This window comes from Lissotriton vulgaris, chromosome 11 (genome assembly GCF_964263255.1).
Source record: "Lissotriton vulgaris chromosome 11, aLisVul1.2, whole genome shotgun sequence".
Lineage (NCBI taxonomy): Eukaryota > Metazoa > Chordata > Amphibia > Caudata > Salamandridae > Lissotriton > Lissotriton vulgaris.
In genome coordinates this window covers 855368623-855394368 of record NC_141699.1, presented here as the reverse complement: position 1 = coordinate 855394368, position 25746 = coordinate 855368623, and the positions used below count along the sequence as shown (strand labels likewise).

At 46.8% G+C, this 25746-nt stretch overlaps 1 protein-coding gene across 3 annotated transcripts in view; it reads right to left on the bottom strand.

Moving 5' to 3' along the window:
• Positions 1 to 25746, bottom strand: part of KLHL24 (kelch like family member 24) — a 337055-nt gene that overhangs the window by 48673 nt on the left and 262636 nt on the right. For all 3 annotated transcript variants that reach the window (XM_086943985.1, XM_086943987.1, XM_086943988.1), the window contains one exon: positions 8849 to 9037. In XM_086943985.1, the coding sequence (XP_086800111.1) occupies positions 8849 to 9037 (189 nt within the window). The remainder of the gene's footprint in view (positions 1 to 8848; positions 9038 to 25746) is intronic.

The window sequence follows — 25746 nt, the reverse complement described above, 5'->3', positions numbered from 1 at the left end:
ATATGGCCTCCTCAAAAGCCAACTTTCCCTTTTTTCTCATGTGTTGTGCCCAATGGGGGTACTCAGCTGCAATAATATGCCTTGTTTTGGAGTGAATGTGGACCCTCTATTGGTGCGCAGCAACTCAGCTGAGCATATCTGGGCTGTGTATTGTAAAACGTCCTCTTTCTCTTTTCATTATCGATCCTTGTTTGTTTGTGGAAAGGGTTTGAAATTTCAGAGTTGAAAACTGAATTTGCAGTTTTTGTGCCCCTTTTCAAAGTAATAAATCTTCAAATACGGACATGATGCTTTGAGACTAAAGGTCGCCTTAAAGTCAATCATTTTTCTCTGTAATGAAAGAAGGTAGAAGTTACATCTTATTTTCAAACCAATCCTGCTTAAATGTTAAGACTTCTTTCAAGGCTGATTCTCTTATGGTCCATTCTTGACTTGTCTTTGAGAATGTAGTGATGTATTTGGTGTTGGTACATGCTGTTTCACCAATTTTTGTGCAGTGCCTCACCGAGCCAGTGCAGGAACTTGGTGGATTGCTACAGATCCAAATTTTCCAGGATTGTAATTTTCAGCTTGGAAATGGGGATTGACTGTGATCCTCTTTGTCCAAATCAATAAAATTGCATAGTTCCATATCCACACCCTCTTTGTTGGCCTTGATAACATTGTCACATTCTTCATCAAGAGTTCCTTGCAGTTGCTCGGTAAAGTCACATTAGGCCAGTATGGAATAGTGTGTTCCTCTGGTGCAGTTTTATTTTATTATAAGGAAAATGCTACTTACCAGTATGCATCTGTTTTTGGCATGTAGAGCTGCAGATTGCTACACTTTGCATTAGATTGCCACCTGGTGTTGGGCTCGGATGATTGCATGTTGTTGTCGTCTTGGAAGAAGATAGGTGACTCCGCCCTTGGACGATAGTGCGCATGGGCATCGACTCCATCCTTAGAATGTTTTTCGCCATGATGGGAAATGATGGAGTTAGTAGAAAGAAAGAAAGGATGTCCGTGCGTGTATATCTAATTAAGATAAAACTGGAACAGATACAGGTCCCGGGGAGGTGGGAGGGCGTGTAGAAATCTGCAGCTCTACATGCCAAGAACAGATGCATACTGGTAAGTAGCATTTTCCGTTCGAGGCATATGAGCTGCAGATTCTACACTTTGCATCAATTGTGCAGCAGTGTCTCCCCTAGCGGTGGTCCCCTGTATCCGTTGCAGTAGTTTAAAAAAGAGATTTGAGGACAGCTTGACCTACTGCAGCTTGAATCTTACTAACTCATCTAAGAGAGGTAATAGCAATGAGGAAAGCTGTTTTCCATGTGAGAAATTGCAGTTCACATTTGTGTAAAGGTTCAAAAGGGGGTCCCATGAGCCTGGTAAGAACAATGTTTAGGTTAGACACTGGAGAGGGTGGTAACCTAGGAGGAATAATTCTTTTTAATCCCTCCATAAAAGCTTTTATTGCTGGTACTCTAAACAACGACATATGTTGTCTGTTTTGTAGGTATGCCGCAATGGCTTTAAGATGTAATCATATAGCTGAATATGCCAGATTACATCTCTGTAAATGAAGAAGGTAACAGATAATATTTTGGATGGAAGCATCCAAAGGATCATTTTGATTATAAGTGCAGTAAATGGGAAATCGTTTGCATTTAGCAGCATAGTAAGCTCTAGTAGTAGGTCTTCTGGCTTCTTTAATGATATTCATACAGTCTGGTGGCAGGTTAAGGTAACCAAACTCTAAGATTTCAGGAGCCAGATCACCAGATTCAGTTGACTTGGATCTGGATGCCTGATGTATCCATGGTTCTGCGTTAGCATGGATGGTGTCAGAGATAGTTTTTGGTGTGGAACTAGGGAAAGTTCTAGCAGTGTGGTGAACCATGGTTGGCGTGCCCATGTGGGAGCTACCAGGATCAGTTTGAGAGACTGTTGTCTGAGCTTGCATACCACTAGTGGTATTAGTGGTATTGGCGGAAAAGCGTACGCAAATCTGCCAGACCAGTTCATCCATATCGCATTGCCCTTGGACAACTGGTGTGGAAACCTGGCGGCGAAGGTTGGGCATTTCGTGTTTTCGTGTGTGGCAAACAGGTCTATGTCTGGATGACCCCACTTGTGAAATAAATGGTTGAAGAACTTGCAGATGTAGTTCCCATTCATGATCTGTTGTGTCTGTCGACTTAACAGATCGGCTATCTGATTGTGAACTCCTGGAAGGGGTTCTGCAAGCAGATGTATCTTTTGTGGAATGGCCCATCTCCAAATGTTTTGTGCGAGCTGGGACAGCTGCAGGGAATGTGTGCCTCCTTTTTTTTGTATGTAGTACATGGCTGTCATGTTGTCCGTCCAGATTTAGACAGCTTTGTTCTGTATGTGCACTTGAAAGGACTTTAGTGGTAGGATAATTGCCAGCAACTCTATGTGATTGATGTGAAGCACCTTTTGTTGAGCGGTCCATCTTCCCTGAGTTGTGTGGTGGAGCAGATGTGCTCCCCATCCTGTCAGGGATGCGTCCATTGTCAGTACCATCAGTGGAACTGGCTCCAGGAAAGGCCGCCCTCTGGACAAGTTTTTGGTGTTCCACCACTGCAGATAGCGATGTGTGCGGCTGTCCACCAACACCAGGTCTGTTAGTTGTCCTTGTGCCTGATTCCACTGATGTGCTAGACATTCCTGTAATGGGCGCATTTGCCTGATCCTGGTAGCGAGAGCATGTTCTGACCAGGACACATCCACCTCCTGAAGTTGCATGAGTGACTAGGCAGTGGCTCCGAGGTGGTCTTGTGGCTGTCTAGATGCAGACACATGCAGACTCAGTGCAGCCAATAGGCAGTCCTGTGGCAAATCATCCAAGGGGCCTCCCCCAAGCATAAATGAGAGATGGACTTTAATTTGCCCCACCTATAGATTCCAGGAAGTAGCCAGGCCATGCAACAGACTTCAACAGGTCACAGAATGCCAAGACTATCTTCAAGAGATCAAGCGACATTATTGTCAGGTGTTTCCAATGGACTCCACCTATGCTCCTGAAGCATTAACGTTTGAGCTATATGTTGTAATGTACCTTTTACCTAATGCACCCTCCCTACAGTACTTCTCTCCCTGCTGCTCAGCCAGTGATGAGGTCAGATGGAATGTTGATTGTGGTGGTTTTGGAAGAGTGTGTCAGTTGGTGTGGATGGGCTGAGCAGTGGAGAGCCTGCTCCTGGTGGGGCACTTCAATGGATCTGACTAACATCTAATAAACCTTTGATCCTATTCTACAAGACTTGACATCGTTTCTTTCTTCATTGTAACACTGGCGACGATTCAAAGAACCCATGGAGCTACCTTGGATGGATTTGACTTTTAAGACTGAAGTAAATGAAGCTGTTTTTGAAGAAGTAAGAAATTTAAGAATTTTCCTACTGTTTGGAAATTATTGGACTTAAAAGACTCAAGTAAGTGAACTTAAACATATGGATTTGATGAAACTAGGCACCCTAATGCCCCACCAGTGACCCTGTCAACGTTCGCCCTGAATTGAAATCTGCCAGTTTCACATGATTATGAGTGGCTTTCAGCTGACTCTCAGTTCCCAGTATTGAACTATTTTATTACAGATTTGGGATAGTTTTGGCATGAATTCCGAAGTTTTGTTTCAGCTGGGAAGTGGTTCGTGGACTTTCGAGCCTCCTTGTAAATTGAAGGATGTGGACCAGTCGCTTTGTGGTGCCGATTAATAATTGAGCTTCTGTGTGCGATATTTAATGTGAATCAGCTGAAATAAATCGAGCCTCGGCAGGGAATTACTTCATTTCAGCCACTGGGTGGTGCTGATGTGTTTTCTACCTCATTCTACAAAGTAATTTTTGTTTAGCCTTGGTGAAAACAATGTGTTACCTGCTTCCCTGCTCGTCCTGCCTTCGTCTGCACCGGTTCTCTCGTCTGGCTCCTGTGTGACAGTTGAAGTTTGCCGTCTGGAGTCATCTTTCCTCTACCGTCTCTGTTTGTGACTGATTACGTCACAGAATCTTTAGGGTGTGTTGGTGAACTTCTCACGTCATAGAACGATCCTACCTGCTGTGCCTCGAGCGCCGCTGTGATGTCTTCGTTGGATTCCTTCGTCTGACGGGATTGTCTTTGTGACTGCCTGGCCTGAAGGCGCTTTGCTTCCCTGACGTGCTGAGAGCCTCCCGGCATGACGTGCTCTGCGTGCTGACATCTTGTGATCGGAAAAAAAAACAAGATAAACTCACCGGACAACGCGATAATTTATGCCCGAAAAAAGCAGACTGTTGGTGAAAGGAAAAAACAACCCAACTCTGGTGACTGCTCCGGTTTGGCTGATGTGAGCTGAACTGTGAGGTGAACTCTGTATATGACTTTCACAATCTGCAACGTTTTATTGTGAATTTATCTTACTAGTCGATCTGTGGGCACTTGTGTAACTTGAACTAATGAAATGCTGCCTGCAAGCCTAGTCTGGGTTTCTCTTTTTAAGTTGTGGAGGTAAATTCATGCTGTGGGTTGGGTGAGAGCTTACTCATTTAATATTTTAGCCAATTTTGACTTAGTCTAAGTATATTGTTTTTCTATTGTGGTTGTGCTGTTATGATGTTCTTTGGGTATGAGAAGTGGTGATGTGAATTACCCTTGGTAATGCTTTGGTTTAAGAATACCCTTAATGTGTTTGCAAGAGTGTAAAGACTGGCTGTAAGGATATTTATAGTATGTTGCATGAGTGTTATATTTGTGCTAGTTTCTCTGATTTCCATATTTAGGCCAGCACATGTCCCTGGTTTAGAATACCCATAGTATGTGCGAGAGTGTTTTGGGGTTTAAGGATACCCTAGATTGTCATTGGGTTATGGGATACCTATATTATGTTTGTTTTGGATTTTTAGTTCCCAAAGGAAATTTTGACTGTATTTTGGGTTAAGGGATACCCTGGTTTGATTTATGTATTGGACTGTGCATTATTGTTACACACGTAGAGTATTTTTCGGACTGTGTGTTACGGGTGCACATGTGGGAAGTTTACCTCTTGTGTAGCTTCTCCTATTTGGTTTTGCTGTTACCCTGTATGTGGTTTATGCCTCTAGTAGGTATTTGGACTGTGCAATTTGGTTGTGCACGTTGAGTTTGGTGATTCTAATAATTCTTTTGCTTTGGGTTTTAGCAGACCATAATAATGGTTGTTTTGGGTTAAAGGATACCCATATTGGTTTTTGAGTATTTTGGGGGTTTTATTACCCTGTTTTGGTTTGGGGCTGTGTCTTATTCCATTTTCTTTTGGGTAGACCTGGTTCTGTCTTTGGTTTGTGCAGTTGTGGGTTGTAGATCCCTCTTCTGCCACAGTTTTGATTCTTAGTTTGTGGTGCATTTGGCTACTCATTATTGTACCCTTAGTTTGGGACGTGAGTTATGTGGATAGTTTCCACTGGTTTTGAAGGATTATTTTATTTAAGTTGCATTCTTGTTGTTTGTGATCATTATAAAGGGGAGATGGGTGTAGTATTTGAGTTATCTCATGCATCTTCCTTTGTCATCATTTGTATGTTTGGCAACTGCATGCATTTGTTGTCATGATCATTATAGCGAGGGGATGATGTATAATTTTGTTATTATTGCATCCTCTTTTGTTTGAACGTGTGTTTTATCAACTTCACATGTGTTGTTTGTTTTCTATCATTATAAAGGGGGGATGTGTTGTAATGTACCTTTTACTTAATGCACCGTGTTGTTTGTTTTCTATCATTATAAAGGGGGGATGTGTTGTAATGTACCTTTTACTTAATGCACCCTCCCTACAGTACTTCTCTCCCTGCTGCTCAGCCAGTGATGAGGTCAGATGGAATGTTGATTGTGGTGGTTTTGGAAGAGTGTGTCAGTTGGTGTGGATGGGCTGAGCAGTGGAGAGCCTGCTCCTGGTGGAGCACTTCAATGGATATGAATAACATCTAATAAACCTTTGATCCTATTCTACAAGACTTGTGATCTCTTCATTCTTCATTGTAACACTATACAACACCCATCGCCTCACAGCAAGAGTATGCTGGACCGACTAACATCACATAAGTGGACTGTCACTGAACTGACGCAAAGCTGAAGGGTCCAGACTTCATCAGCACGGTGTTTGTGTCCAGATGCACCTGATTAAAGTATGGATACATGCCAAGATGCCCAGGTGCTCCCAGCTGCACCTGTCCACCGCTGGCGTGCATCTCAGAACTGTGAGACTTCAGTTGTTTTTAGTTGTCTTCTCATTCCTTCCCACAGGTTGGACTACTGTTTGTTGTTTTTTTAGTTTTAATAAAATTTGGGAGAAATGGGGTGTCTTGCTGGACACAGTCTAGTGTTTTGTCAGCCACTCCCTTGAGGGCTGGCCCATACAACCAGCTCACACCCATCCAACACAGGCATCACCGGTCAGGTGACACTGCCACTAAAAGAGCCCGAGTGCACGTGCTCGTAGCTACATCTGAGTACCCCATTGAGGTATCTGGATCTATCCTTTACCACCATACGGGCCTAGGGCCAACAATACCACAGAGAGGAAGGAGGGGAAGGACGAAGACGGACAGTATATTTGAAACAAGTTAAAAGCATTGTTGTTATGAACTAAGTAACGTTTAGACAATGGTACAGATGTATTTACAGTCCATCAGCTGAATGTTGTTAATTGTGTCACTTTGTGTTCTATGTGAGTTTTCAATCCTGATAATTGCTTAGACACTGTGCACATACACACATATGTACATGGTACATATTATAATTAGAATTGTAGTGTGGGAAGTGAGTACCCAGTAACGTCGGATATTGGTGCCAGTGACTTGCATGTCGTTTTTCACATTATAGAGTTCAGTCAGCCACAGTAAGAGGAAACAGGAAGATTAGGTGGGATTAAATTACAGCAGAAAGCAGTATGCGGTCTTCTAACCCACATAGTCAAGCACTACATAAAAGGACAAGCATTTTGGAGTTGGAGTTATTGGCATTATAAATGACAATGTTTTTACCTAGCCAAGTTGCATGGTGCAGTACCATATGTGGCCACAAGAGTTCCCATAGGATCTCTTTTGGCCACATATGGTACTGCAACATGGCTAGGCAAAAAACAAGGGCATTTATAATGCCAACAACTCCAACTCCAGCAAATGTGAGACCTACTGCATTGAGAGTGGAGAGTCGTGCAAATGAAAAGAATAACGCGGCTCATCAAAGTCTATCTTTTAAATATTGTAGGCTTTTCGTAGGCAGCGCAGCACACCGCCTGTGTTGTGCTGCTTATTAAAATCATATAATATTGAAAAAATAGACTTTAGCAAACCACACCGAAGAAAAGAAAGGCGCAGCTCGCCAAAGTCTATCGAGCACATGCATCATTGTCATTTGCATTCTCAAACGGTGCCAATCGCACATTTCGGCCGTTTGCGAATGCAATTGACAAAATTGGGATGCATCATATTTTTCGCAATTTTAGAAATCTCAATCATGTTGCGATTTCTAAAATTGCGATTGCATTTAAGAAATCGCAATTTGCGATTTCTTAAGTGCAAGAACATTTTAAATTTGCGAATTCGCAAATAGGGAGAGGTAAATTACCATGAAGTTGACCTTCATGGTAATTTGCGAAAACTTTAAAAAATGCACAAAAGTTTCTTTTTACACACACACACATGCCCCAAGGGCATGTGTGTGTGAAAAATGCATTTAAAGTTATATTTCAGGGGTGCAGGGGCCTGCACCCTTGAAATTGCATTCTCAATTTGCGATTCGCAAATTGCGAATCACAAATTGAGAATGACTTCCCATTCATTCCTATGGGCCTCTAGGCCCATAGGAATCAATGGGAAGGGATTCCTTAATTGTGAATCGCAATTAAGGAATTTTAAGAAATCGCAACAAAAATTGCGATTTCTTGGTGCATAACCGTTTGCGATTTCTTAATTGCGATTCCTTAATTTTCGCAATTAAGAAATTGCAAACGGCAACAATGATGCATGTGGCCGATTCTTTTCAATGGGAAAAAAACAGACCTCGGTCTTGGAATGCACAGCAAATGGGGCAAGATAAGAGCAAGATTCTACATCACATAAAAAAGACGGATCGACTCAGGAGATAAAGAAAATGGAGAGAGGGACACGAGAAAGCACATGGAGATAGGAATGAGAATGGTGACAGGAAGTTTGAGAAAAAAGAAGGAAGTTACAGAAACTTAGAGAGAAGATGAGAAGGGAGCATAATGAAAAATGGCAATGTTGGATTACAGTGACATTGAAGAAAATGTGTGTTTCATGCGGAGCTGTGGAAATGTCCAGTGATATTCGATAAATTGTCTTTTAAAATGTGCCATTTGATACTAGCTTTTTAAATATGGCCTTGAAGGAGAAATCTGGCCCTCCAAAAAATAGATTTTAAAACTTAAAAAGATTTTGAGCATTGATACTGGTCAAATGTATCTTTGTAAACCTTCAACACTTGAGAAACAACATCTAAACGGGAGGCATTAATGTAGCAATGTAAAACAGGGAAGTCTGCCGGTGACGGGAATAGGTAGACTGAAAAGGCATCTTGGCCTGACTTTTCAAACCTAACTTATTTTAGCCAAAGTACTTAGGAAAATTGCTCCAAGAAGTGCCAGGTGTCCCTTAGAAAGGACTGGTTCGCTCACTGCCTTTGCTCACTCTGTGACCATAGGCTTAGACTCGAAGACCTCCCCAATTTCCAAATTCATTTTAAAACCCGAATGAGAGACAAGATTTGATCATAAAAGATAAGAGAAATTCATTGGCTTTTGTATACCTCAACCAGGTGTATCAAGGAGCATGGAAGAAGCTGTCAACGTAACATATTTTACCTTATCCGAGCAAGTGTTGTCATCAGGGCCACCACCAATAACAAAGAGTTTGCTCACGCAGCTGGTTACAGCTGGGGAACTGACAGCCTCTTTCAAAGGGGCTACTTCTGTCCAGCGATTTGAAAATGAATCATAGCACTCCACACTGCTCAGGCGGTTCTGGCCATCGTATCCTCCAACCACATACACCTTGAGAGAAAAAAAACACACGTCAGCTAGAGTTCTCAATCCTATAAATGACTCAATGCGTTAGGGCAAATACATAACAGTTAGGATTCTTGTACATGCATATCCGCTACATGAACCTTGCAAAACGAACCATCACAGGTAGCACCCTATCTTGCCCCCCCCTCGGAAAAATAACCTCTCAAGGCCTCCGAGAAACAGAATATAACATTTTGTACGACAAAATATGTGATAAGTGGATCTGGATAGCTTTTTCCTGTTGATATTATTAGGACGGTTCTGTGCAATATTTAGTATGGGGAATAACACAATTTAGCAATCCCCTTACTTTGTATTTCGCACAAAATATTCCATTGTGAGCACTTCTCAAGAAAATGTTTGCAGACTGTTGTTTCTTTTGTTGGCAGGTGAGATTCAGATTTAAGTGCAGGTCAAGGAAGCAGTTGTGAAAACAAATTTTAAATTCTACTTGCTATGTCCTGATTCTTAGTTACAACATGAAGTAGCAAGAAATCGGAGCCGGGAAGCCTGAGCATGCATGAGGAGTGCCAACCTGTAGCATTGAATTTGTAATGAATGATGCCAATGACAAGGTTTTTGTCCCAGGATGCTTGTTTCTGGTCCAGGGAGCACCTGGCTTGGTAGTTCGGGCTAGACTGTTCCCATGAGGGACAGGGTCAAGACTGATTTGCATATGGCTGGGTCCAAACTGGGGTGGCGTGATGAACAAAAGAACAATGGCTTAAACCCAGATCCTTGTGGAATATAGCACGTTACAACACATGCGAATACATCGCATGCTATTACAAAGCGGTCGCTACAACAACAGCGTTGTTAGTACGCAATAGCTTTACATCGCAAGTCATTACAACAACTTGCTGTGGGGGTTGCACTGGACTTAGGAATAGTAGTATTTACTATTCCTACTCCAGTTTGTGCAACATCAGGGAAGGTGTTGGATTTTATATCTAATACCTTTGCGCCCCCTAAAGCAAGTAATTGTTATGACTTGCGATATATAAAGGTATTGTGTACTAACAATGCGGTCATTGTAACAACTGCGTTGTAATAGCACTGCGTGTGGAAACAGCGTTGTAAAGGCAGTTTCCCATCCTTGTGATTGGAGGTGAATGTTTGCATTGTTCAGCATTCCGTCCATCATTTGTTCCTTTTGCTAAGGTTTTTGGAGATAGCATTGCATTGCAGGCTATTCTGAAACTTCAAAATGTAAAAGCTGTCTCCTTAAACACCACATCAATAGGGAGATGGTCTGTAGATGAGTCCCTCCTATCTAACCATGTTAGCAGTTGCTTAACAGTTTCAATAATTTCTTTGCAGTACATAACTAGCCAACTACCCTGGAGCTTTATTCCCCTTCATTCTGATGAACTCTAGCGAGTCAAAGTACATATTCATTAAGGAGCATGAGCTCCATTAGCTAGAACAAAAACCAAAGGTAAAAGAATAGCAGCCACAACACCTGGGATAAAGAGCAAGCCGGATCCGGTTCAAAGTTTTATGATTAAAAAACAACATATTTAGACACCAGGAACGTCTTCATCAGGCAGTAAAAGAGATGTGCAAGTTCACACTTTTCAATAATTAAAACATTGCAATGTCAACCTTAATAAGTGTTGTTGTGTACCAGTATCAGTCTGCCACTAATAGTGAAAGGACAAAGCAGTCTCTCCCTTCAGTAGCCTCCCACAATTAGAGCAGGCTTTAAGACATCCAGAATTTAAAAGAAAGGGTCCAATTTAGAGTTTGGCAGACAGGGTACAAGTACCCTGCCTGCCAAACTCTGGGTCTACTGTGCTATTTTGAGTCGGGCGGACTGCCAGGTTTATCCAGACAGAGTCAAATTTACCAGTTGGCGTAAACCTTCCTCGGATTTCCTGAGAGAGTACAGGCCATTGTAAGCATCCCGACCATACAACCTAATTAGATGGGATAGCTTTTTTGTTGTTGTTTGTCCTGGTGGTGAGGAAAGAGAAAAAATCAAAAAGATGACCCCCCCCCCCCCCCCCCCTCTCCCCACCATTGGAGAAAACTCCCATAATATTGGGGCATTCGTGTTTTCCTTCCCAACAACAAACTCTCACTTAAGGTGTGAGTTTGTGGAAATGAAAAAACTTTTAAAAGTTTGGCATTAAGCGTCCATTTCCAATGACGGATGCTCTTCAAACTTATGGTTCGTACAAACTCATAGAGTTCGCTGAAGGTGGGTAGTGAACTCTACATTTGTCAGGCAGAGTAAAGGCAGGGTGGCAGATGTAAATCCCTCCACCACCGTGACTGTGTATGCCCTGTAAGTCAAACTCCGCTGTGCCGTCTCTTGCCTCCAGATCCCGACCTCCTCCTTGGGAGGTTTGAGGCTGCTGCCCGCTCCTGCTGCCCACTCCAACTGGGACCAGACTGCCTGCAACCACCGTAACTTTTCTCAGACATTTTGTTTTTTTCTTAAATTTTTCTCCCTGATGTGCCACTGGTATTGTGCCCATCTGTGTCTTGCTCTAATTCCACCACTGTTTTTATTTTCTCGTGCTTGCCTGTTCCCTTTGCCGCTGCTGCCCCTGCGGCCACCCCCCCCCCCGGAATTCCCCCCCTAAATTCCCCCGCTCCCGCCTCCCAGCCTCTCCTCCCTCTCACCTCCCCTACTAAATGGCGACCCGACCAGCGCCAGGAACCCTGGACCTCCCACTACCCATCGCTACGACATCACCACCTTCCTCACACTCAACCATGGAAGACTTAGAGAATGCCAACAGGCCTTGCCAAACACGACCCACAGCCAATTCTCCTGCCTCCACTGCCGCCAGACCCTCACCGCCACCCTGGCCTCCAACACCACCGATGCCAGCACCGGCGACACCCTACAATGCATCCTCCTCAACGTACGCTCCGTACACAAACACGCCATGGAAATCTGGAACCTACTGGACTCTCTCTCGTCTGACATCGCCTTCTTCACAAAGATCTGGACCAATGCATCCTCCGCCCCTGACAACAGCACCGTCATCCCAGACGGATACAAGATCAAGAGGAAAGACCGCCCAAACCACCCAGGAGGGGGCCTCGCCATCGGCCACAAGAGCACCCTCTGCCTCATCACCTACAGCGAAACCTTCCCCTCCGCCTAATACCTGCACTTCCAGATCCAGACCACCCCCAAAGCCACACTCCGAGGAACCCTCGTCTACAGACCCCTCAGCCCCGAACACCCTTCGCCACCACCATCACCAACTTCATCGCACCCCACGCCATCGCGTCAACAAACTACATACTCATTGGAGACCTGAACTCCCACCTCGACAACCCCAGTGACCCCAACTCCACTATCCTTCGTGACAACCTCGTCCACATCGGACAACACACTGACCCACAGAGCAGGACACACCCTCGACCCCATCTTCGTGGCAGGAAACAGCGTCCAATTCAGCCACACAACGCAGCCGCCATGGACCGCCCACCAATGTGTACACATCACTATCAACAAACCCAAGGCACCCAAACCAGCCCCACGCCCACCATGAAGGAACTGGAGCAAGTTTACCGATGAGCAACAACCATACCTGGGCACCCGACGCAAACGACGCAGGCAGAGAACTACACACCTGGATCTCCAACTGCTCAGACGAGCTCGCCCGCTATGCAACCCCCGATAGACAATGCCCTAGTAAAGCCACCTGGCTCACCACCGCTCTCCAAGAAGCCAGACGCACCTGCAGACGCCTGGAGAAGAACTGGAGAAACACCAAGACAACCGAAAACCACACCACCTACAAGGACGCCATGATGGACTACTACAGCCAGATCAGAGCCACCAAGAGGAACTTCATCCACAACAAAATCCTGGCCAACTCCACCAACTCCAAGGAACTTTTCAGTGTCATTCAAGAGTTCACCAAACCACGCAGTGAAGCCACAGACATCACCCCATCCCAAGACCTCTGCGACAAGCTTGGAACCTATTTCCACCTCAAGATCAAAAACATCTATGGCAACTTCATCAACCATTCATCAGGCGCCACAGACGGCCCCCGCCCCCAGAAACACCAGCCAGCCAACCATCTCCAACTGGACACCAATCACGGCCAAAGACACTGCCTCCACCGTGAAAACCATCTATTCGGGGGCATCCACGACCCATGCCCCCCTCGCATCTACCCATCTACCACAGAGCTGCGGCCGCCATCGCACCCGAACTACAATGCACCACCAACACCACCTTCAAAACAGGACCCTTCCCAGACGAAAGCACGCAAAAGTCAGACCCCTGCTCAAGAAGCCCACAGCTGACCCCACTGACCTCAAGAACTGTCGGCCCATCTATCTCACTCCTCCCCTTTGCAGGCAAAGTTGCAGAGAAAACAGTCAACAGGAAACTGACACGATTAATTGAAGAGAACGTCGTCCTCGACCCGTCCCAATCCGGATTTCAAAGCAACCACAGCACAGAGACCACCCTACTCGCCACCACAGACAACATCCGCACCCTCCTGGACCAAAGCCATTCCACAGCCCTCATCCTACTTGACCTATCAGTGGCCTTCAACACTGTCTCACACCGCACACTAGTCGCCAGACTACATGACGCAGGCACACAGGGAACAGCCCTGGACTGGATCCGATCATTCCTCACTGGAAGAAGCCAAAGGATCAGACTCCCACCCTTCCTCTCTGACCCCACGAAAATCACCTGCGGAGTCCCACAGGGTTCATCACTGAGCCCCACCCTCTTCAACATCTACATGGACCCCTCGCAGCCATCGTCCGACAACACGGCCTCAACATCGTATCCTATGCCGACGACACCCAGCTCATCCTCTCCCTCACCAAAGCCCCACCACTGCCAAACTCAACTTCCAGAAAGGAATGCAAGACGTCGCAGTCTGGATGACCAACAGCTGCCTGAAGCTCAACGCTGAGAAGACAGAAGTGCTTGTCCTTTGTACCACCCCTTCTGCATGGGACAGCACCTGGTGGCCGACTGCCCTCGGAAGCCCACCTACCCCCACAGACTACGCCAAGAACCTTGGGATCGTACTCACCTCATCACTCACCATGAACCGACAGGTCAACGTCCTCACCTCCAGCTGCTTCAACACCCTCCACATCCTCAGCAAGACCTTCAAGTGGATCCCCCCTGAGTCAAGGAAGACAGTCACCCACGCACTCCTCACCAGCAGACTGGACTATGGAAACACACTCTACTCCGGCATCAACAAGTGCCTACTCCGCAAACTCCAGACAATACAGAACACCGCCGCCAGACTCGTCCTTGGCATACCCCGACACGAACACATCAGCCAACACCTACAAAGTCTCCACTGGCTCCCCGTGGAGAAAATAGTCACTTTCAAAATCCTCACTCACGCCTACAAATGTCTTCACAACAACGGACACAAATACCTCTAAGACAGAATCAACTTCTATGTTCCGAAAAGAAACCTCCGATCTTCCAACCTCACACTGGCCGAAACCCTGCGCATCCACAGAGCCAGAGCAGACGGAAGATCCTTCTCTCACATTGCAGCCAAGACCTGGAACAAGCTACCGGCAGACATCAGACGCGCCCCCTCCCTGAACACCTTCAGGAAGACCCTTAATTCCTGGCTCTTTGGATAAACAGCACCTCGAGACCCTCACGGGTGAGTAGCGCGCTTACAATTTTTGAATGAGATATAGGAGACTCAGAGACTCCTCCTCACATTCTACAGGAGGGCCCCCATCATTTTCAATTATGCCACGGTGCTCAGCGTTCCCCAGACTCCAGAACTGATGTCTGAATGTTAGATCTACAACATCTGGAACTGCAGTAATGACAAATCTTATATAAAACAGAAAGTAAGTCTGTTTCATTTTGCAGGCCCTTTGTGGAATTAGATTATCTAGAAATAGCAAGCATTGGCAAAACCAAACTCGTCTTTGGACCTATTAGCTAAGCAGATACTGCTTACTGATGGTGTGCAGCGACCACTGTCACTCAGCTGGTGTGCACGTATAATTGTAATGATGCATGCCCTCGCATGCGTCATGATACGGGTGAATTTTCTCTTCTTTGTTTATTTACTTAACAAGGATGGTGGACAACTTGAATCGGAAAATATAAAATGAAATATTTTTGTGGGATAATGCTCTCTGTACTGTGGATTTGCCCAGCAAAACACAGCAGCTACTCTGCCCTCAAAAAATAAAATAAGTAAATTATAAAAAAAAAAAGTGGTCAGCAGAGGGTGTGGTAGCAACAGAGAAGGTGTTCAGAGGACCATGGGGCATACAGGAGTTGCTGGGCCCAACCACTGGTTTTGAGGCCTTTTACTCCAGATGTTCCGGGCCCGACCTACTATGGATAGTGCGCAACCCCTTCAGCACTTGACTTTCAGGAATAGCGTGGGTTGAGCAGTCCAAGGGTTCTTGGGGGTTAGGTAGACACAGTGGCTGAACACAGGCTTACAACTCAAAATACGTGTAGCAGCAGGAATAAGTGAGTGTCCAGTCAAATACTTGCTTTTAGGAAAAAAAGAGGTATTTATATATATGGCCACAAAGTAAAATACAACATTCAGAAACAATACACATAGTCTCCTGAGGTCTGGACTCTAGTGTTTCTAAAGAGGGGCCCTGAGTCCCACTCGCCTATAGCTAGTGGCAGTGGTTATTCCCCATTCACTATAGGTGACATTCAGGTTGAGCCCCACTAGTAGTCCAAGTCTCAGGAGTCCCACTCCGACTTTCGATTAAAGTCAAAAGTGATACAGCACCTCACTGCTATCTGACATGCAAGTTACCCCAGGACAATCTTGCCCCAAAATCAGTCTTGCCCACACCAGCAGGTTCCCACTGACAGCCGTCCCTGAACCCGCCCTCTTCACAGGCACTTAAGCTGCAGCAGCTGCCTCAGGTAAGTCTTTCACAAGTGGCCCAGGCGGGCTCGGTCAGGTGTCCTCAAAGTTCCTCAAAAGCGGACCTGCATCATCAGTGGCCAGGAGATTCTTGATGCTCCTCCGATGCTTGGTAAGTTCCTCAGGTTACTTCACACGGATGGGGAGTGGGGGGTTGATGATCTTGGTGCTGGTCCTCAGTCATGGTTTGGGCCTGCTTGGACAACATGGCGGCCTCCTTCTTCTATCAAAGGTATCGATAAGCCCACACTTCTTGGTTTGTCACGGTGGTCCCCCTGGTATATGGGGTCACATGGGCTATGGCCTGAACGGTGCGGAAATAATTTTCATGATGGCCCCACCTGGCTAAAAGAGCAGCCAACTTGTTACTGCACATGGACTATGACCCGATTATCACAGCAGCTTCTTAAACAGTGGCATACTGGATCACCAACTGGGAACTGCTCACAGGCGTTGACCTGTTTGGTGCAGCAATGGTCACGGCTCACTTCATAGTGGCTGTTCTCTGCCATCCAGTGATTGCTGACTTTTCCCTGTACATGGGAAACAACCCGATTGGTACATCAGCCATCTCCCCACATCTCGCTATGGAGATTAACTCTCCAGGATCCCTTCAAAGGACCCTGCTCCTTCTAACACTCTACTCTTCCACACAGGGCACACTGGTCTTGGCAAGCAGGTAGGTGCTGGTGCTTCAGGCTCCAAGGGCAAGTCATCTTGGATTCCCTGCTTGATGTACTTTCACCCAGATGGGCAACCAGCAGGCCTTGGCCCCCAATTCTGGTCTCCTTCAGTGTGGAAAACCAGCAAGTAAAGGCCTACCGGGGATTTGATCTCTACAGCTTCGATGGCAATCCCGGTCTCTATCGGTTCTCATGGGGGAAGTTAGCCAAAAAGTTCCAGCATTTGCAGTGTGAACAGGAAGAGTATACTTTAACACCAGCCAAGGGTCTGGGACCTGGGGGAGAACCACTTGGGGGTTAGGAGTCACTCAGACAAACACAAGAAACACAGGTCCAGGGCATGTCCAGTTGAAACTAGTCAGCTGGACAGTTGCAGGAAGAGGAGCCTCCGGAAGCTTGTTGTGTTCCTGGAGTTCAAAAAGGAGGTCAGACAAAGGATCCTGTGTGTCACTTTTGGAGCCATGGGCTCAAGGCAAGCAAGTCTAGTCTTCCTTCATGTTCTTCATACACCAATGCAGCCTTTCTTCTGATTCTCCACAGATCCAGGAGTGTTCTCCGGAGGGTACTGGGGATGCCACAGTTATGTCTAGTGCCGGCCTGTAGGTGGCAAAAACACCTGGCAACTCCCTAGACAATAGTGTGAAATTTCCCAGGGGTGGCCATACACACATTTGCAACACTTCCTGTGTGTTATAGTAAGCTATCCCACCGTGCCGATCGATACCTAAATCTAACATGGCAGAACCTTTGTTTCCACAGTCAGAGATTCCTGTGCCCACCCAGAAGTGTGGCTATGATAACTGGCAAACCCTCCTTGTGGTCACTCAAAACCAATTCTGTGGCAGCGCTCCTACTTGTAGCCTTTAATTTACAGGCCCTTGGTACAGGTGGTGCCCTATACTAGGGGCCTAGAAATAAATTAAATGTGTTAATCAGGTGCATAACAAGTTTACCGGGTTTAGAGAGGACAGCACAAGCAATACTGGTTAGTAGGGATGACGTGCACCTATAGCAAGCAAAAATTGCTTCAGCAAAAGAAGGTAAAAGTCTGGTGCAATACCATGCAAAAGAAGGCAATCTGCAACATTTTCCAACATGTTCCAATAATAGTTCAAGGGGGCTTAGTTACACAGTGGAGCAGTCTATCATCTGAATGAAACAAGAAGCAAAAGAAGCTATACCATACTATTAGGGCAAGACAACATTTCAAAAGGTAAAACACATTGATACTCCTGGTGAAGGCACAGTGCAAGAGAAAAGTAACAAAGTGATAGGTGTGCATAAGACAAATGCAATGGTCACTAGTGCAGTTCATTTAATCCTCAATATCTTAGCTTCTGCTCCCGACATTGCCACTACCACTCCCGATGGCTACTAGATGTGTCACCGGGACCACACGAACAAGCACGGAGGTGGTATCGCCATCATCCACAAAGAAACCATCCGCTGCACCACCACTGCAGATGACACCACACCAATTATGGGACAGCTCAACATCCAGCTTGAAATCAGCGGCAAAACAACTATTAGAGGCACCGTCGCCTACAGGCTCTCAGGACCATGCCCTGTCTTCTAATACGCCATCCCTGACTTCATCGCACCATTCGCCACTGACTCCAAACACTGAATATTCCTCAGTGACCTCAATGTTCACCTCAACAACCTCAATGACACAAACACTGCCAGCCTGCTGGAAAGCATGAGCAACAAAGGCCTCACCCAACTGGTCACCAACCCCACACACACCGCAGGACACATGCTTTACCAAGTCTTCATTGCCAGTGACAAAATCAAGTATAGTCATATCACTGAGCTCACCTGGAATGACCATGCCATCGTCCACTACACCATCACAGAAACACAACCAAACCTCCCAACTCCTCCCACCACAGCAGGAACAAAGTAACAGAGAACCAGTAGACTGACACCCGCAACACCAACCACGCTGACTCCGCTACCAACCTTGAACAGCCACCAAGAATGTTTCCACGTGGATCACCAACTGCGCCAACAGAGTCACCCCAATCAAGCCCTCCAAACCCAGGAGTTCCGCTGGAATACACCAGAAATCAGAACCATGAAATGTAACTGCAAACTGCAAGTGTCTAGAAAGGAGATGGTGCCAGCATGGACCCCAGAGACCAAGCTACCTTCAAGACAACCCTCAACAAATACCACAAATGCCTGAAAGACACAGAAAAAAGATCCCTGGCCAACCGCATTGAAGCCAGCTCCAATCACAGCAAAGAACTCTTCAACATCGTCATAGTTCTCCAGCAAGTCAGCCACCAAAAACACAATCACCCCTTTCCAGGAACCCTGCGACACCCTGGCAGACTTCTTCCACAGCAAGATTTCCATCATCTACAAAAACTTCTAACCCCAACCCACCGACCTCTACAGCCGTCTCGCTTACACTGATGTCAACTCCAACCCGACGCTCACCACATGGGAACTGCTCACCACACAGAACACCACAGCCATCATGAACTCCGTCCACTCCAGAGCACACATAGACTCCTGTCCCCACAAATTTTTCAGCCTCGGGAGCAAGAAAAGCAACAGCAAACTCACCTCTCTTTTCAACACATCCATCATCATGCTACCTTCCCCTAGGCATGGAAGCAGGCAGAGGTAGGACCCCTCCTTAAGAAACCATCTGCCAACCCCAGCAAACTCCATAACTACTGCCCCATCGCTCCCCTTTCCTGAAAACGCCTTCAAGAAAGCCTCAACCACACTCACAGAAAGCCTGGAGAGTAACAACCTGCTGGACACCTCCCAATCCGGCCTCCGCACCAACCACAGCACCGCAACCACCCTGATTGCTGCAACTGATGACATCAGAACCCTCCTCGACTTGGTATAAACAGTGGTCCCGAACCTCCTTAACCTCTCCGCAGCATTCAACACCGTCTCCCGCCATAAGCATATAAAGAGACTTCATCACATCGGGATCCAGGGAGATGCCCTCAAATGGATCGCCTTGTTCCTCACAGGAAGAACCTAGAGAATCTGCCTACCAACATTCACCTTGGAACCCAAGAACATTATCTGTAGCGTCCCTCAATTCCTATCCCTTAGCCCAACCCTGTTCAACACTTACAAAATGCTCTTGGCCAAAATCGGCAGAGCCAATGGCCTCAACATCATATCCTACACAGACAACACCCAGCTCATCCTCTCACTTTCAGAAGACCTCTCCACTACTAGGACCAACTTCGACAAGTGCATGATGAGCGACGCTGACTGGATGAAGAACTTCTTAAAGCTCATCATGGACAAAACGAAAGTGCTGATTTTCAGGAACACGTCCCCTTGGAGTGGCTGCTGGTGGCCTTCCGAACTTGGACCCTCACCTACAAGGATTGACTCTGGCATCATCCTGGACAGCAAACTTACTATGAAAAGACAGATCAACGCGGTCTTCTCTGCCTACAATGGCTCCCCGTCAACACCAGGAGAACTGTCACTCAATCCCTAGTCACCAGCCACTTGAATTATGGAAAAGCACTATACATAGGAATCTCCACCCAGCCCCTGAAGAGACTCCAGACGATGCAGAACTCAGCTGCCAGACTCATCCTTGACTTCCCTAAATGGACCCCGTCACCCCCACCCCTGCCCAAGAAGATCCACTGGCTCCTGGTCCAGAAGAGATGCCAATTCAAGATGCTCATACACGCCTACAAAGCCCTTAATGATCAAGGACCAGCATACATCAGCCACTGACTGAACTTCCACTAACCCTCCAGACACCTGCGATCTACATCCCTTGCCCTTGCTCACACCGCCTGCATTCGCCAAAGCAACAGTGGAGGATGCTACTTCTTCTATCTTGCCGCCAAGTCCTGGAACAACCTTCCCCTTCACCTCCGAGCCTCATCTATCCCTGCCGGAATTTTGACTGATACCATCCTTAGCAGCAAGAAGATAGCGCCTGGATACCCTCGCAGGTGATTAGCGCGCTCTACAAATCCTGTTTGAATGATTGATTATACAGAAACTAATATCTACAGTTCATATGCCTCAGACCCTAATATTCGGAGGTATAGTGTCAGAATATTTAATTTGTGGCCAAGCAAACCATTGTTGATGTTTCAACCCTCAAAATAATTTAGGAAGGCTCTTCCTCAGGACAAGAGAATAGGTCCCAATCTCTTGGTCTGTACCAAAGCATCTAACCTTTTTTATCAGTCATTAGTAAGTCTGTGGTTAATAACAGTACACAAGAGAGAAAACAACGTGAAGGACTGGGGATGGGCAGAGAAGCACACAAGTAAGAAATCAGGAAAAAATATGCACTTTCATTGAGTGCTTTTCAAGAAAAGAATTCTTGTAAACTGAGCACTCATGGAAGAACAGAAGGAGCCATTCAGAGAGGTCGTAAACATGCTATGCTCCACATGAGGGACAAAGACAAGATGAACGGACAAATAAAGACAGTGAATAGAAGGAATGTGAGTGACAACACTCAAAGCCCATTGTAAGCAATGGGTGGAATGCAGTCCTAAGTAAGCTTTCGGCTTGTCACCAGTATGTCTTTGCAACCAGACAGCTGCACTGTCTGGTAGGCTTCAACCTAATAATGGAAAAGATATCATTAGTCTGTCTCTCTGCCCAGAATCACATGGAGCTTCATCGTTTTAGAGGTAGGCAGTGGTAGCAAGAAATGGAAAAGTCTGTGTAAAGTACAGTGAAGTCCTTTGATAAGATATATAGCGCTGATATGGACACTGAAGATGTAATTGCAGACATGAGCATCGTTTTTTAGGTCATGCATGCATCAGCACATGCACTAGGGCATGTGCTCTCTCTCGCAAGAGATATTGGAAAAGTAGTGAAAGGCAGAATTTCACCTAAATGTATAGAGAAGAATTACAGACTAGGCTGCAGCTGGTTTCGAGCGGAGTAAGGAAATGCAGTATCTGTGATTACTTATTCAGCATATTAAAGAAACAGTAATGTATCCTTTCTTTCATTGTGTGCTGCTCGAAGGTGTTCTAGAGCTTTCTTTTTTCACACTGGCAGACATAAGAGAAGTTCAGCATTGGACAGTCAGTTTTTTTTTTTCGAGTCAGGGGGCATCAGTGGTAAGACCAGCGAAAAAAACAAAAAAGGCAAGGCAGGAGTGTGGAGGGGGAGAAGTATACCAGAGAGAAACACGGTAAGAAGGGGAGCACACAGGGAAGAGAAAGATATAGCTGGAAAACACATGCACTCTCATTGAGTGCTTAAGCAAATAGAAAAGGAAAATGCTACTTACCAGTATGCATCTGTTCTTGGCATGTAGAGCTACAGTCTCACACTGAGCATTAGATCGCCACCTGGTGTTGGGCTCAGATGATTGCATGTTGTTGTCGTCTTGGGAGAAGTCTATGTAGTCACGAGATAGGTGACTCCTCCTTTGGACGACAGTGCGCATGGGCATCGGCTCAATCCGTAGATTGTTTTTCGCCATGATGGGAAATGATGGAGTTAGTAGAAAGAAAAAGGAGATGTCCTTGTGTGTATATCTAATTAAGATGGAACTGGAACAGATACAGGTCCCGGGGAGGCGGGTGGGCGTGTGAGACTCTGCAGCTCTACATGCCAAGAACAGATGCATACTGGTAAGTAGCATTTTCCGTTCGAGGCATATGAGCTGCAGATCTCACACTGAGCATAGATTATATAGCAGTATCTCCCCTAGCGGTGGTCGCCTGTATCTGTTGCAGTAGTTTGAAATAGAGTTTTGAGGACAGCTTAGCCTACAGCAGCTTGGTGCTTGGCTTGCACATCAACACAGTAGTGTTTAGTGAAAGTATGTGTTGTAGACCATTTTGCTGCTTTGCATATGCCTTCTAGAGGAATGTTCCCTAAGAAGGCCATAGAGGCTCCTAGTTTGCGTGTGGAGTGCGCCCTAGGAGGAACTGTTAGTGTTAGCTTTGCTTTTTGATAGCATATTTGAATGCATTTGACAATCCACCGTGCAACACCTGCTTTAGAGATGGTGTTGCCTTTATGTGGTGGAGAGAAATCTACAAACAATTGTTTTGTTTTGCGAAATGCTTTGGTTCTATCTATTTAATAGAGAAGAGCTCATTTAACGTCTAGGGTGTGTAGAGCTCTTTCTGCCAAAGAGTCTGTGTTTTGGAAAAACACTGGTAACTCTACAGATTGGTTTAAATGGAACGGGGTAATGACTTTTGGAAGGAATTTAGGATTTGTTCTTCGAACCACTTTATTACGGTGTAATTGTAAAAATGGTTCTTGTATAGTGAAAGCTTGAATCTCACTAACTCTCCTAAGAGAGGTAATAGCCACAAGAAAAGCTGTTTTCCATGTGAGGAATTGCAGTTCATATTTGTGTAAAGGTTCGAAAGGGGGTCCCATGAGCCTGGTAAGAACAATATCTAGGCTCCACACTGGAGAGGGTGGTAACCTGGGAGGAATGATTATTTTTAATTCTTCCATAAATGCTTTAATAGCAGGCACTCTGAATAAAGACAGATGTTGTCTATTATGTAAGTATGCTGCAATTGCTGGGGAGGCGCTAGGGGGCGCACAGCGGAATGGCTGCCTGAACTGCAGCTCCGCCGGGCGATCACTAACAATGTGATCTATCACCGCTCCAACTCCGCTAACCCACTTTCCACGACCATCCACGTGTGGGGGAAGATGTGGAGCATCAGCGGACGTGGAGAGACTCGACCTCTACTCATGTTTTGCGGACCTCTGCCGTGGAAATTGTAGTGAGCCGCGGCCTGCCTGACAACATGGCGGACATCGGCTTGCGGACCTCCAGCATGCACGGCAGCTCTGACGTGGGATCGGCCTGCTAAACCAGCGTACGCAGTCCGGGGGTAAGAACCTGCTTGCCGGACCCCAGTAGCTGTTGTGATTTGCTTTCACCCCCGAGTTCTGCCACTCGATTCTGCCGCCACCCCGATCCGCGCGCCTGACAACATGGCGGCGCTCCGTGCCAATGAGACGCCGCCGCCACCTTCGCGCCGGTGAATACAGACTCAGCCGGGCTGGGCTCGCCGCCCGGCGGAACAACGGGGATCGCCGCTTGATGTGTCACTTCTGGGCGCATGTACTTGCGGACTGCTCTCTAACAGCGTACCATCGCCGCCCAACCCAACGAACCGGCGGGAGGATAACCAGATTCTGCCCGCGTCGCAACCGGCTACTGCAACAGGGTGTCTCGCAAGATAGCCCGTGATCCCACATCCTACTGACTGAGGTGGGGGCCCAACCGGAGGTAGGGGCACTCACTATCGCCCCAGATCGCGTTGCTGCAGACGTTGCCTAGCCACATCTCCCCCACAGCTCGCACGGTCTGGCGAGGGGCGCCCGGCGGCCATTTGGCTGGTCACAGAGCCGATACCACGTGCAGCTGATCGCTACCCTTGCCACGTTTCTCGGATCCGACATGGTGGGAGACCGAGTGTTTCGGTTTCAGTTTCGGTTTCGTTGCGGGGCCCGAAGGCGGGGCATCGGAAACTTTTTTCTGCGATTTGACCGGGCTCGAAGGCAGGGTCGTTACCACACGGACATGGAATGTTTCGATGCCGAGCTTTCCCTTGCATGAAGCTTCGGTGTCGAAGTCGATGTCGACCGTTTCTCGGATCCGACATGGTGGGAGACCGAGTGTTTCGGTTTCAGTTTCGGTTTCGTTGCCGGGCCCGAAGGCGGGGCGTCGGAAACTTTTTTCTGCGGTTTGACCGGGCTCGAAGGCGGGGTCGTTACCACACGGGGTCGGTTTATTGGTAAGGGGACGTCATCACTCACGGTTTGTTGCACGTCGAGTTCTTCGACATCCGACTCGTCCCCTTCCGACTCCGACTGATCCTCATGATCCTCTTCTTCCTCAAGTTGCTCGTCTCCGAACAGCTCCGGGATAGCCTCCGACTGCATTCTGGAAACCTCGTGTCTTCGAGCTCGACGATTTCTAATCGTCGACTTGGAGGAGAATGCTGCGCAGGCTTCGCAGTCCCTGGATTCGTATTCAGGCGATAGGCAGAGGTTGCACACCTCGTGTAGGTCCTTGTGTGGGAACTTAGCACCACACTTTGGACATTTCTTGAATGAAGTCCTTTCCATGGACTCCGGGCTTGACTGCGTTGAGAAAGGCCTCCTGTTCGTCGACGTAGATCAAAGTTTTTTCTTCGATGTTGAAGTCGAAACGCACCGGAATGGAAATGAAACGCGTTCGATAACAATACCGTCGAATTGGAAAGGGAATACGCGCCGATGAGTCACTTCTTTTCGAAGTCGATCTGGAGCGTCTCAATCCTCATCCGAACCCGATGGCGGAAAAAAACAATCTAAGGATGGAGCCGATGCCCATGCGCACTACCAACCAAAGGAGGAGTCACCAGGATACAAAAGACTCTCCAAGAGAAAAACAAAGTGCAATCATCCGAGCCCAACACCAGATGGCGATCTATTCATAATGTACCATCTGCAGCCTATATGCCTCGAACATCTATGTAAAGACCTCTTTGGCGCAGAGGCCTTGTCGCCAGTCTTCATAGTGGAACGGGCCCATAGATCGTTGGCCCCCAGGCCACCGCCCGGTGCAACGCCTAGGCCAATTGTGGCGAGGATACTCAATTATCGGGACAGGGACACGATCCTCAGACTCGCAAGGGAAAAGGGCAAAATCACCCATCAGGGCAACTCCCTGGAGTTCTACCCAGATCACACGGTCGCAGTTCAACAAGCACGTAAGGAATACACCTCCGTGAAAGCTAAGCTGCGTGATCTGAACATTGGCTACTCTATGCTATATCCAGCCAGAATTCGAGTGGAGTGGAAGGCGAAGGCAATTGTGCTGGCAACACCCAAAGCGGCCCAAGACTTTGTCAAAAAGGTGCAGCGCGAGTCGAGGTCGGAGTCACAGAATGACCAACAGAGAGACTCGGACTAACGCCGCTGGCGGAATCCCTCATCGGACAGCGGTGAGTTGTGCAGTAGAGATGAATTAAATGGATTGCAGTGTGGCCACACTCAGCCGTACTGGGCAGTTAAGCCTGGTGCAAGACTCCTAAAGTGAAGGCTATGGCGCTTTTAATCGACTTTCCGTACATCGGAAGGACAGGTATCCATTAGGGTTGCGAGGGCTGGAGTATACTCC